General features: G+C 50.0%; 1 protein-coding gene across 1 annotated transcript in view; it reads right to left on the bottom strand.

The window, feature by feature from the left end:
• The window catches only part of Man1c1 (mannosidase alpha class 1C member 1), a 170,623-nt gene extending 158,227 nt beyond the window's left edge, over window positions 1-12,396 (bottom strand). The window contains exon 1 of the mRNA XM_045150753.1: window positions 11,637-12,396. Within this exon, the coding sequence (XP_045006688.1) occupies window positions 11,637-12,128 (492 nt within the window). The 5' untranslated portion in view covers window positions 12,129-12,396. The remainder of the gene's footprint in view (window positions 1-11,636) is intronic.
• Between the last annotated feature and the right edge of the window lie 633 nt (window positions 12,397-13,029).

The following is a 13,029-nucleotide window of genomic DNA, read 5'->3' as shown; positions in this document are numbered from 1 at the left end:
AGAGAATGCAGCTGTCAAAATTAGAAAAACCAGAATGAAAGAACCACACTATTGATCCCTCAAAAATTTCGAAGGAAAATGGGACTTTCTTGTAGACAATTTTCTTCTACACCCTAGATAAAATAGACTACTTTCTGAAAGACTAACAGACAAAAATGACACAGGAAAATGAAATTTGAGACAGCTGGCATCTGGTGTAGAGCTAAATGAGTAAACCCTTCTCAATGTAGGCCTCGCAGCCAGCTTCATGGGGGGATGTGAACAGACCCTGAAGAAAGGGGGTCAGTGGAAGAGGAGTACAGAGAAGGGGACCAGAACGAGTAATGAACGGGGCTGAGATAAAAATACATGTTAAATATTCCTTTTTTTTTTTTTGGTTTTTCAAGGAAGGCTCTCACTCTGGTCCAGGCTGACCCGGAATTCACTCTGTAGTCTCAGGGTGGCCTCGAACTCATGGCGATCCTACCTCTGCCTCCTGAGTGCTGGGATTAAAGGCGTACGCCACCACGCCCAGCCTTATTTTTTAAAGTATTTTTAAAAATTTATTTGCAAGCAGAGAGAGAGAGAGAGAAAGAGCAGACAGAAAGAATGGGCGCAGCAGGGCCTGTAGCCACTGCCAATGAGCTCCAGATGCATGTGCCCCTTGAGATCTGGCCTACATGGGTCCTGGGGAATAGAACTTGGCTTTGGTTCCAGGCAAATGCCTTAACCACTAAGCCATCTCTCCAGCCCTTCCTTATTTATTTGCAAACAGAGAGAAATAGAGAGAAGAGAGAGGGAGAGGACAGAGGGAAAGGGCATACCATGGCCTCCAGCTACCGCAAACAAACTCTAGCTGCGTGCACCACTGTGCATCTGGCTTATACATGGGTACTAGGGAATCGAACCTGGGTTGTTAGGCTTTGTAAGCAAGTGCCTTAACTCTGTTTAAACATTTATAAAAGTTATCAATAGAAACAAAATAATGGGGCTGGAGAGATGGCTAAGTGGTTAAGGTGCTTGCCTGCAAAGCCTAAGGACCCATGTTCGACTCTCCAGATCCCATGTAAGCCAGATGCACAAAGGTGAGCCAAGCATAAGGTCACACATGCCCACTAGGTGGTGGAAGTGTCTGGAGTTCAATAGCCATGGCTGAGGCCCTGGCATGCCAATTCTCTCTCTCTTTCTCAAATAAAAAAAAAATTTTAAGAAATAAAATAATGGGGGGGGGGCTGGAGAGATGGCTCAGTGGTTAAAGACACTTACTTGTAAAAGCCTGACCACCCAGGTAACCATGTAAAGCCAGGTACATCCAGAATTCATTTATAGTGGCAGGAGGCCCAGGCTGGCCCATTCCCTATCCCCACCCCCATAAATAAAAATAAAAAGAAACAAAGAGGGACTGTATAGATGGCTCAGCAGTTAAAAGCTCTTCCTGCGCAAACACGCAGAGGCCTGAGAGGCCACTGAGGTTTGATTTCCATGGCCCAAACAAATAGCTGAGTATGGCCACACACGTCTGTAACCCTAGTCTTATAGAGAAGAAGAAACCCAAGACTTGGGGTTCATCAACAAACAAGCTCTGGAATCAGTAAGAGACTTGACTCACGTAAGAATGGGCTGCAGAATGATCTGTGGGACATCTGATATTCTGCTCTGGCCTCCAGCTGTGAGCATACAGGGTAGCATATAGACACATATACATGCACACACATAGGCACACATATGCACATGCACACACACCACACCTTACACATAAACACATGCACATACGCATGCACGCACACATACACACACATACACACATACCCCACATCATACACACACATCACACAGAGAGCAAAATAAAATAAAGAAACAATACTAAGCACCCATAAATTCTCTCAAGAAGCAGAGAAAAGAGGGAGAGGCCCCTTTCATTCTTATGAAGTCATCAAAATGCTGACACCAAAAATCAGATAAGGCTTTACAACAAAACTCTAGACCAGGGCTGGACAGATAGCTTAGCGGTTAAGGCACTTGCCTACAAAGCCAAAGGACCCTGGTTCAATTCCCCAGGACCCACGTAAGCCATATGAACAAGGTGGCGCATGCGTCTGGAGTTTGTTTGCAGTGGCTAGAGGACCTGGCATGCCCATCCTCTCTCTCTCTCTGCCTCTTTCTCTCTCAAATAAATAAATAAAACTAAAATAGTTTTAAAAAAATCCACTCTAGACCAATATTGCTCAGAAGCATAAATGGGAAAATCCTCAACAAAAATTAGAAAATCAAACGTGTTTGGTTTTACATTATTTTTTAAATCAGTATGGCTTACTATATTAAGACAATCAATGAGGAAAACCACATCACTATATATGTAGATGCAGAAAAAGCATTTGACAACATTCAACCCCTTACTTGATTTTTTTTTAAACCTACCAGGCAAACTAGTAATAGAAGAAAGGGCATTTTTTGACCTGATGAAAAGCATTTACAGAACCCTACACTTAACTTCATAGTGACAAGGTAGGGTAATGAAAAGCTGCCGGCCGTTACCCTGCCATCGAACATGGAGCCGGAGTCCTCACAGGAAGATCCCGCAAGAGACTGCAAGTCAGGACGAAGAAAACCTATCCTGACTCAAAAACAATGAGGGGCTGGAGAGATGGCTTAGCAATTAAGGTGCTTGCCTGCAAAGCCTAAGGACCTAGGCTTGATTCCCCAGGGCCCACATAAAGCCAGGTGCATAAGGTGGCACATGTGTCTGGAGTTCATTTGCAGTGGCTAGAGGCCCTGGGTGCACCTATTATCTTTCTCTATCTATCTATCTCTCTCTCTCAAATAAATAAATAAAATATTTTTTTTTAATTTCTTTAACATTTTCCATGATTATAAAATATATCCCATGGTAATTCCCTCCCTCCCCACCCCCACACTTTCCCATTTGAAATTCCATTCTCCATCATATTACCTCCCCATTACAATCATTGTAATTACATATATACAATATCAACCTATTAAGTATCCTCCTCCCTTCCTTTCTCTACCCTTTATGTCTCCTTTTTACCTTACTGGCCTCTGTAAAATATTTTTAAAACAATAAGATTATATACATAAAAGAGCCTAAGAGATCTAGCTCCCCAAATCTGATGAATTCAATATCACACAGCAGAAAGGCAATATAAGCTTAAAAAAAGAAAAAAAAAAAAAGCACCTTAGGAGCCAGGAGGAAACTCAGTGAATGAAGCGCTCACTGTTCAAGCCTAAATTCCTCAGATCCCAGGAGAAAGGTCAGAGGCCTTAGCAGGCTTCAGTAATCCTGGCACACTGGAAGTGTGGTAAGAGGAAGAGACTCTAAAATTTTCCAGAGGGCAGCAAAAAGAGCAGTAGCGGGGTGAAATTTCAACAGCAAAGCTCGATCCAGACAGAGAAAGCCTAATTCCAATGAGACGGCAAGGCGAGGATGACCTAGACGTCCTCTGGCCTCAGCATGCGCACTGTGGCACGTGTGCGCCAGAACTCTCACACGCACATGAAATACACACACACACACACACACACACACACACACACACGCAGAAAACCCCAGTTGGATTTCTAGGCATTAGCAACAGCAAATCAGAAATTTAAAAAAAAAAATATTTACGGAATAACATTCATGATGAGGGTGGGGATCACTCAGTCCTAAAAGTGCTTGCCTTACAAGCATGAGGGCCTTGGGACTTGATCCCTGGAACCACATAAGATTGTCAGTGTTGGCATGGACCTGTAATCCCAGTGCTGGAGAGGCAGAGCCAGGTGGATCCCAGGGACTCACAGCCAGTCTAGATGGACAGGTTAGCTCCAGGCCAGCGAGAGACTGTCTCAGAGGAGGTGGATGGGGTTCCAGAATGACCCCTAAGGTCTGGTCTGTTCTACATTGTGTATCAGCCCCAGACTGAACTAACCTCTTCCGGGAGCAGTCCTGATGGAGGTGGACCATGAGGATCAACTATGGAGGAGCAAAGACACTTTATAAGGTGACAGAAATGTTACAGATCTTAATGGGGTGTGGTTTTCACAGGCTCATGAATTAATTAAAATTCAGGGCTGGAGAGATGGCTTAGCGGTTAAGTGCTTGCCTGTGAAGCCTAAGAACCCTGGTTTGAGGCTTGGTTCCCCAGGTCCCACGTTAGCCAGATGCACAAGGGGGCGCACGCGTCTGGAGTTCGTTTGCAAAGGCTGGAAGCCCTGGCGCGCCCATTCTCTCTCTCTCCCTCTATCTGTCTTTCTCTCTGTCTCTGTCACTCTCAAATAAATAAATAAATAATTTTAAAATTCAACAAAACTGTACTTAAGATTCATGCTTTTCACTACAAATTATACTGGAACTGGACAGGTGGCTTGGCGGTTAAGGTGCTTCCTGCGAAGCCTAAGAGTCCAGGTTCAATTCCCCAGTATTCACACAAGGCAGGTGCTCAAGATGGCACATGTGTCTGGAGTTTGTTTGCAGTGGCTGGAGGCCTGGTGTGCCCATTCTCTCTCTTATCTGTCTATCTGTGTCTCTCTCAAATAAATAAATAAAGTGAAAACCATTTCAAGAAAAAAGGATACTTAACTAAATAGCACCTACATCACAAGGCTGGGCAAAGGCAGGAGGAGACCACACAGGACAGGTACGGACAGGTGACAGTGCAGAGTAGCATGCCCGGTGCCCAACACGTCGGCAAGAATGACGGTGGTTGATAGGATGCTTCAGAAGGTGACTTCAGAAAAGTCAGAAGGAAGGAAAGAAAACAAACAAACAAACATTATTTGGCCACTGAAAATAGTTGCTATCTAGTGAAAGCTGTATGCCAAGAAGGTTCACAGGGAGAACAGCTGAGTCCCAGAAGATGCCAGAAAAAGAGTTGAACTGTTCTTTGTCCATCAACGACAGCACTAATCAAAATGCCAGAGGGGTTTGTTTGTTTGTTTGTTTGGGGGGGGTTTGTTGTTTATTTTTATTTATTTATTTGAGAGTGACAGAGAAAGAGGGAGGTGTAGAGAGAAAGAGAGAGAGAAAAAATGAGCACGCCAGGGCCTCCAGCCACTGCAAACGAACTCCAGATGCATGCATCACCTTGTGCATCTGATTTACGTAAGTCCCGGGGAATCGAGCCTCGAACTGGCATCCTTAGGCTTCACAGGCAAGCGCTTAACTGCAAGGCCATCTCTCCAGGCCCCCAGAGTGGTTCTGAACACCTGCCTCCTGAGCCTGGGAGCTCCTGCCACAGGGCCCCTACCATGAGGCCTGTCACTGCGCTCTCTGTGGGTGTTGCCCTTTGGATGGGTGGAGACTTCAAAGCAGGTCTGACCTACAGCAATCTCAGCCGTGGGGCCTCTGCACTAAGAGAACCGTGTGACTAGGCCATCTGGATGTTAACTAGACCCAGAGGATAGGAAGTGAAGGGTGAGGAGAGAGGCAGAACTGAGGTTCCTCCAGACCTCACAATTCTTTGAGGAGTATCCAATTCGACTTCTTACCATCATTGACCGTGGAAATCCAAAGTTAAGAAAATCCATCGTCTCTTGTTCCCAAATCTATGCAAACACAAGTGCTTGAGTAAAGCCTCCACCCAGGGCTGGTGGGCAACCAGAAAGCATGGCTGCGTATCTGAACAGTCCTGTCTTTCCGGACTGCAGGTGCATGGAGCTGGAATAACAATCCCTGGTTCGTGACATACATCCTGCTCCTATCTGTGAGCATGTAAGAAACAGCCGTGGTTGCATACAAGGCAAGTGCTCTCCTGAATCCTGTGTCCGTCAGCTTCTGGCTAAGACACTGCGAATTTAGCCAATGCAAGCACAACAGGAAAAGAGAGTTTCCTATAATTTCCTCCACCTTCCTCTAGCTCACCCTTAACTCAGTATGCAGACAGATGCCTTCCCCAAGCCAGAGCCATCACCCACATGACCCAGTGTCCACTGAGATTACCAAGCAGCCTCCCTGGACAGGTATAGCAGTCAGCTTTCTGTTGCTGGGACAAGACACATGACCAGAAACAGTTTGTGGGGGGAAAAGGTTTGTCTTAGCTTACAGGTTCGAGGGGAAGCATTACAGAAGGAGGGACAGAATAGCATAAGCAGGCAGCAGGACATCTTGTTACATCAAAAGGGGAAGGAAGCAGTCTGCCCGAGCAGCAGGGGAGGCTCGCCCTCCCCTGCCCAGTGACACACTTCCTCCAGCAAGGCCCCACCTTCCAAAGGCTCCACTGGTGGGGCATCATCAGGTATGAGACTTGGTCACAAGCACGTGAGACTGTGGGGGCCTTTCACATTCAAACCACCACCATGGGGCTCGGTAATCTGAGCCTGATTTATTTCTTTCAATAAGAGAAAAGATGTAAGACCCTCTGAGCAAAACATGCCTAATATATATCACAATATTTATTTTTGGTAGAATAATGGCTCAGTCTTCCGGGAAAGCTAGAAAAAGGCATCTTGTGAACACGGATGTAAATCCGTCCCTCTGAAAACCTCAGGGAATCTGTGTTCTTCCCCCCTCTCCCCCCATAACTATATGGCGAAATAAGCAGCTGACTTTCTGAAGGCATCACTTCCCTGGTTTCTTGTATAACCCTAAAGATAGCATTAAGGGTGTGAGGCTCACACAGCGAATGGCTCCTAGAATGCCCAGTTCCTCAAATGGATGGTCAACCAGCACGGCAGGACAGAGCCTCCGACCTGCAGGTGCTTAGTTGGCCGGCTGATAAGGAACTGTTCAGAGTGCGCTCTAACTAGCGCACAATTCCAAGGAAAAGGTGTGTGGCTGGGCTTAGGACAGGAAGCTTTCCCAAGGGACCTGTCCAGTTATTACAGCCTGTCTCCACGTAAGTTAAAGGAACCACGGAGCAGGGCAGGAGGTGAACTGGAGCGTCAAGAGATTTACAACTGAGCTCTTCAAGGGGAAGCTATTTAAATCTGAGCCATTCCTAATATTAATTATCCCCAGCATCTCACAGGTTCAGATTCACATGCAACAAGAAACACAACACCTTTTAATTTTCCTACATGTCCCTGGCACCAGTGATGATAAATCAGAAATACAGAGAAACCACACATGACTAACGAGCCAGCCCATTAACAAGGAGCAAAGATCATTTGCCAAGATGACTTACTCAGACATCATCCTCTATCACAGCCAGTAATACCCAGGGAGCAGGCACAGAGGTCAGAGCACTGGGGCACATCATGCCAAAGCCACAGGCATTTGGGGACAACTGAAGGCATCCTCCAAATACCTGCTATCCAGGCATGAAAGATTTTACTCCCTTCAAGTTAGCCTCACACTTGCAAAATTATGCTACTTCTAAAGGACCTCTTGGCGGGGGGAGGGGAGGTGGCAGGGAGGCTGGGGAGAGATGGCTTTAAAGGTTAAGGTGCTTGCCTGCAAAGCCAAAGAACACAGGTTCGATTCCCTAGCAGGACCCACGTAAGCCAGAAGTACAAGGTGGCACATGCAGCTGGAGTCTGTTGGCAATGGCTGGAGACCCTGGTGTGCTTATTCATTCCCCCTTCTTTAAAATAAATAAATAAAAATGAAATATTAAAGGACCTCTTTGGTGGCTAAACTGTTAAGTCCCTAAACTTGACTGTTGTTCCTCCTCAGACTCCTTAGAATCCCAGGTGCCCTTGGGGTGAAGGCCCAACCTCAGTCACCAGCGACCTTTAAGTGCGAATTTATAGATGTTTAATGAAGCTGTTCATAAGTATCTGGGCCAACTAAATGCCAGTCTGCATGTAGGTGTTAGCATGGCCCCGAACACAGACGGTAAATGGAAGGATGGATGTGAGGAAGGGAACAGTGCCCCCTAAATGCTGGCCTCTAGGTTTGATCACGAAGACCAAAGCCCAGTCATAAACAGGAATTTTTTTCCCAAGGTCAAAGTTAATGAGCTTGAATCCAGGCTGGATTCTTAACAAGAATGCTGGGTAAGATGATACATGAAAGTCCAAGTGGACAAGGAAGGTGGTAAAATTCCATCTATGCGGGTTTGCTTTAGTGGTTGTTTTAGCACCCAGATAAGCATTCTGGAATGAGGCCATATTTAACCTGAAGAAACGGACCTTTTATAGTTGGTCAGGAAGCACCGTGTGGACTAGAGGCTCCCAACACTGGTATCCTGCACTCATGAACCTCGGCCACTTGCTTCACTTTAACTGATATTTGCAAGCAGAGAAAGGGGGGGGGGATTGATATGCCAGGGCCTCTTGCCACTGCAAACAAACTCCAGATGCATGTGCTAACTGGTCCACCTGGCTTTACGTGGGTACTAGGGAATCAAACCCAGACCATCAGGCTTTCGAAAGTAAGCAAGTGCCTTTAACCGCCGAGCCGTTTCTCCAGCCCGATTCTCTTCAACGAATGCCCCTTTCATTAGCAGGGACCACTGAGGTCTTCCAGATTGCAACCCACCATTATTGGTCTGGGACAGTGTGGATGCTTTCATTGGGATGTACCCCTAACAAGCTGTCTGTTCTCAACTCTTGTCACGTGTGAGAAAAACTTGAACTTGAATCTGTAAAAAAAAAAAAATCTATCTATGGATAAGGACACCAATTTCCTACATGATTGGAAGGGAAGGCAGCTAACAAGCCTGCCCCCCTTCTGTTCTAGCCATGAGCTCAAGCTGGGGAGCTGCTCAAACCCATCTCCTAAGTCCAACCTGAATTCAAGGACTGATTAAGTGAATGAGAATTTGAATAACTAACTTGTGGACAGGAGCTAGGGATACAACAGTGACTTTCATTGCCATAAACTCCACCACATGACTTCCCTTGACTTCACTCAATGAAGATGTGTTGAGAACACATGCTCAGGTGGCCCTGACCAGCCTGGCAGTCCACACAGAGACCAGGACTGGACACTAGTGTCTACAATCGGCCTAACACTTCTGCCTCACCCCATCCTACAGGAAGGCCCAGGCGGGAGAGGGGACAAGACACTTAAGAGGCCAACCTTGTTCTCTGGGCCAGCCCTGCCCACCGCATTGCTTTCTCCAAGGTTCCAAAACCGGAGGGTGAGGAACATGGCTGGAGTAACAAGACGCCTCCTGATGCACATGCGCCCAGAAGCTGCGGCTTCAGCCTATCTTATCAGCACACGCCTCATGCCCATGTCCGTATCTCAAGGCAGGATGTTCATAAATATACTTAGCTGGTCCGGAGCCTGGGTGTCCAGCTGCCCTTCACTCTCATTTATCACCCTCTCTGATTCTGTCTCCAGGTTTATTTTCACTTTCTTAAAAAAAAAAATTAATCTCATCTTATAAGAACAGGGCCCTCTTTATCTGATGCTAGCTCCCCTCTGCTCCTTGGGTCTAATCAATCCATGTCTAGAAATAAACAAACCAGAGACAAATGCCACAGTCCTTTTTGGGAAAACAGACACCTTTAAAGTGATCTAACCCCAGGCATGACACAGAGAGAAATGGGAACAAGAAGGAAATAAAGACACCTTTACTCAGCAGTAGTCGTGTGCCTTATTCTTCAGGTGGGATGGCGGGGACCATAACTGTGCGGAAGTCGAAGTCAAAAGCCCCACCCCCACTTTTCAGGCTGCTGGGGGATGGGGTCAAACTCAAGAAGCCTGAAGAGACCGCAGATTTTCCAAGCGTAGCAGTGAAATAGCAAATAGACGGCTGCCCTTTCCATTCTGCGAGCTTGCCGTCTCCCACCTAGCAGGAGGAGCTGTGGAATACCAGCTGCAGGTGACTGCGGGCATGCCTCCAGCTACAACCAGGGATGTATGAAGACGACACACCACCACTCTAGATACCTGGCAACAACGCAGGCCTCCTCCCACCGTATCATCTCACACCCACCTGCGAAGCAGAGTCCTCACACCTCCTACCAACCCCAGCCACTGAGAAAGTCGACACCCCCAGCCTCTGCTGGCAATTAAGACTGTCACATAGACAGAGACACAGAGAGAGAGAGCGCGTGAGATCCCCTCCAGCCAACCTACCCCTCCTATCCCAGTGCCAACCCAGGTTTTCATAAGTGGGTCACTGCACCTCTTCTGAGATGAAGAGTAGTTAATGCTTAACCCTTTCAGGGATCCTTTGGAAAACCTGGTGGCAGCGCTGGACATCCCATGAAAAACAGCACGCATGCCATTTACGTGTAATTTCACTGGGAGTTGTAGCCTGCTTTGGAGGTCCAGAAGAGCAGACAGAACTAATGTAGTCAGAGGCAGCTCTGACAAAGGGAGCTGCAGGTGGCCTGGGGGAACTGGAATAACACAAGTCCCTTAACAAAAAAGGGGAGAAATGATGCCCTTTGCTTAGCTCCTCCAAGTTCTAGCTTTCTATTAACCTCTGAGAACCCATGGAGAATTTGGGAAACTGAGAAGGGCTCCGGAGCACATACGCACACACCAGACTCAGCTTGTGTGTGGCTTCCTGTCTTGACTTTGACTGCGTCTCCTGTGACTGCTAGTTACCGTCTCAAACAGGACTCAGCTCAGGCTATGAGTGGATATAAATGAGGGCAAGGTGGGTGCTGGGAAGAAAGTTCCCAAAGAGGGAAGATGACAGCCAAACCGGCCAGTCCCCTGTCTCCTTCTCCCCTTAGAAGTCGTAACAGGCCTGCTGACTTCCCACAGCACAGCCACAAGTGCAGACCGGTGCTGCTCTTTCCCTGGGAGTCCACTGGAAGGGGACAGCGCCCTCTCCTTTCCAGGGAGAAGACCCTGGCCCACTGCTGTGCCCACAGCCCCCTCGTGGCCCGGGAGTGTCACTGCAGCCCCCCCTCCGCATTGCTGAGCACACCTTCCACAGGCCCCTCTAGCTGGGGTGGAGCACAATATTCCAGGACCAGTGGTCACTTGGCAACTGTCTCCAAGCCATGGTTGAGGCTGTGTTTGTTTTTGATTCCTTAAACTAAGGCCCTGACTTAAAGTGATCCTTCTAAATCCCTCCGCCGCCCCATGGCTACAGGGAGTCAGTCTAAGACCGGCATCATTAAGCCAATAACCTCAGAACTTCTGTAACATTACTACGGCCTTACTGATCATGCTTTCCTGCATCACATGCGATTACATACAATGGTTCCAAAGCGCCACAGAAACAGTTAGCAGGAAATGCACAACATCTCTGGTTTGCAGGGCGCTGACTGGATTACAAAATATTTGCCAGGACACCAAGTACCTCACAAATCCTGGGTTTCAGATCCTACTGGGACTTGGGGGGAAGTCAAGCCTTAAGAAAACACAGCGAGAGACACTGTTTCCAGGGGCTCCCGCCGAGTCTACAAATGCACGCAGTGGGCAATACCCACCAAAGCAACCTGAACTCTAGTCTTCCTACGCAGCCATGGAGGGAGGGAGGAGTGCAGAAAAGAGTGGAGTTCACCTGGGCTGGGGGCTCAACAAGAAAGATCATTCTGGAGGTTAAGGCCATTGGTAGATGGAGCTCCAGTTGTGCAATCGGTCAGCGCGCGGTACTTAGAAAACAGTTGGGAGAGCGTGGGGAACCAGGTACTGAATCCGTGGGTGGTGGGGGTGGGGCGGGGAATAGAAGAATACCGGGAGGAGAAAGGAAAGTTTGGGGAGGGTCTGAAGGGCTTCAAGTAGTCCAGGTGCAAACGAGCTGGGAAGGGGGAAATGCACGGATGGGAACCCAAGGTCTTTGGGGGCCACGACGATGCGTACATACCTCCTTGATTTTCTCCCGCTGGGCTCGCACTAGGCTCTGGGTCTCCTTACTCTCATCAGTCCTTGTCCCCAAGACCGGGTGGCGAAGACGGCTCCGGAATGCATTGAAGTCAAAAGTGTCTTCTCCCTGGACCTCATTTCGGTGTACGGTGGGGCCCGTGCGCCGCAGCCACCCTTTCCTACGGCGGGGACCGGCCTGGCTCCTGGGGTTGTTCTCACCCGGGGCCGGCGCCGCGGGGGCCGGGTTGGGAGGTGACTCCTGCTCCTGGGCTGGCTGGTGGCCAGTGATTTCGGCCATCACCTCCACGCCGGGCTGCTGGGTCCGGGGGACCAAGAAGAGGCGCTTGAGGCGAGAGGAGTGGGGCAGCAAGAAGAGGGCCCCGAAGCACAGGGTGACGAGGCCCGAGAGGAACAGCAGGAAGACGAACTTCTGCGGCAGCCGCAGCCCCCACGGCGAGGCCGGGACGAAGCCCGACACTTTCCTCATGAGCATCGTGGCCTGGCCCCGAGCTGGGGACCGTCAGCTCCTCCCGGGATCCCGGAGGTCCTCGGGGGCCAGGCACGTGACCGCAGGGGGGCTCGAGGAGGAAAGGCGTGCACTAGTGCCGCCTGGGGTCGGGGAGGTAAAGGGAGGGGGTCCCTGAACAGGGCTGGTCACCCCGAGTTTCACCGGTTCGGGGACCGTCCCGGAAGTTCAAGGAGTTTGGATCGAGTCCTCCCGCGCTGGTGCGGGAGCACCACGGTTTCGGCGGGGCCCGGGCGAACCGGGCGGTACAGCTCGGGGCCCGGGCCCGCAGTGACCAGCCGAGCGCCGCAGCTTTCCTTCCCCCTCCTCCGGCCGCTCCCCGCAGCGCCGAGTCGGCGGTGCCCGTGCGCTTTCCCGCGCTGGGACCGTCACAATCCGTCCGCGGCGCCCGGGCTGTCGGTGCGCAAGGGCTCCCGGTGCGCAGGGGCTCCCGCAGGCCCCAGCCGGGCAAACGTCCTTATTCCCTCGGCCTCCTTTCCGCGCTCACCGCCGCCCAAAGTTTCAGCCTCAGAAGCAGTTTGCAGAGGGGGGCCGGCTGCGGGGGGCGAGGCGATGGCGGGGCTGGCGGGGGTGGGAGGGGGGAGCGCCGCTCCCGGAGCGCGCGCACCCACCCGGGCGGGTCGCGACAACAGCCGGGCTCGGCGATCGGGACACGTCCACAACTTTGCTCGGTGGCGGAGCGTGCACCGGAGCGCGGGGAGAGGTCGGGGTGCGCGAGCGACCACTTCCGAGATTGCAGGGCAAGGGGGTGGGAGTGTGTGTGTGGTGGTGGGGGGGGAGAGGACTCCGCCACCCCCTTCCCCAGGAGCGCAGAAGATGCTCGAGCCGCGGGGTCCAGAGCCCGGTGCCTCCCTCGACCAAGCCCCGC

The sequence above is a fragment of the Jaculus jaculus genome, chromosome 5 (assembly GCF_020740685.1).
Source record: "Jaculus jaculus isolate mJacJac1 chromosome 5, mJacJac1.mat.Y.cur, whole genome shotgun sequence".
Taxonomy (NCBI): Eukaryota; Metazoa; Chordata; class Mammalia; order Rodentia; family Dipodidae; genus Jaculus; species Jaculus jaculus.
The sequence above is the reverse complement of the archived record's forward strand: the minus strand, read 5'-3'. Positions and strand labels throughout refer to the sequence as shown.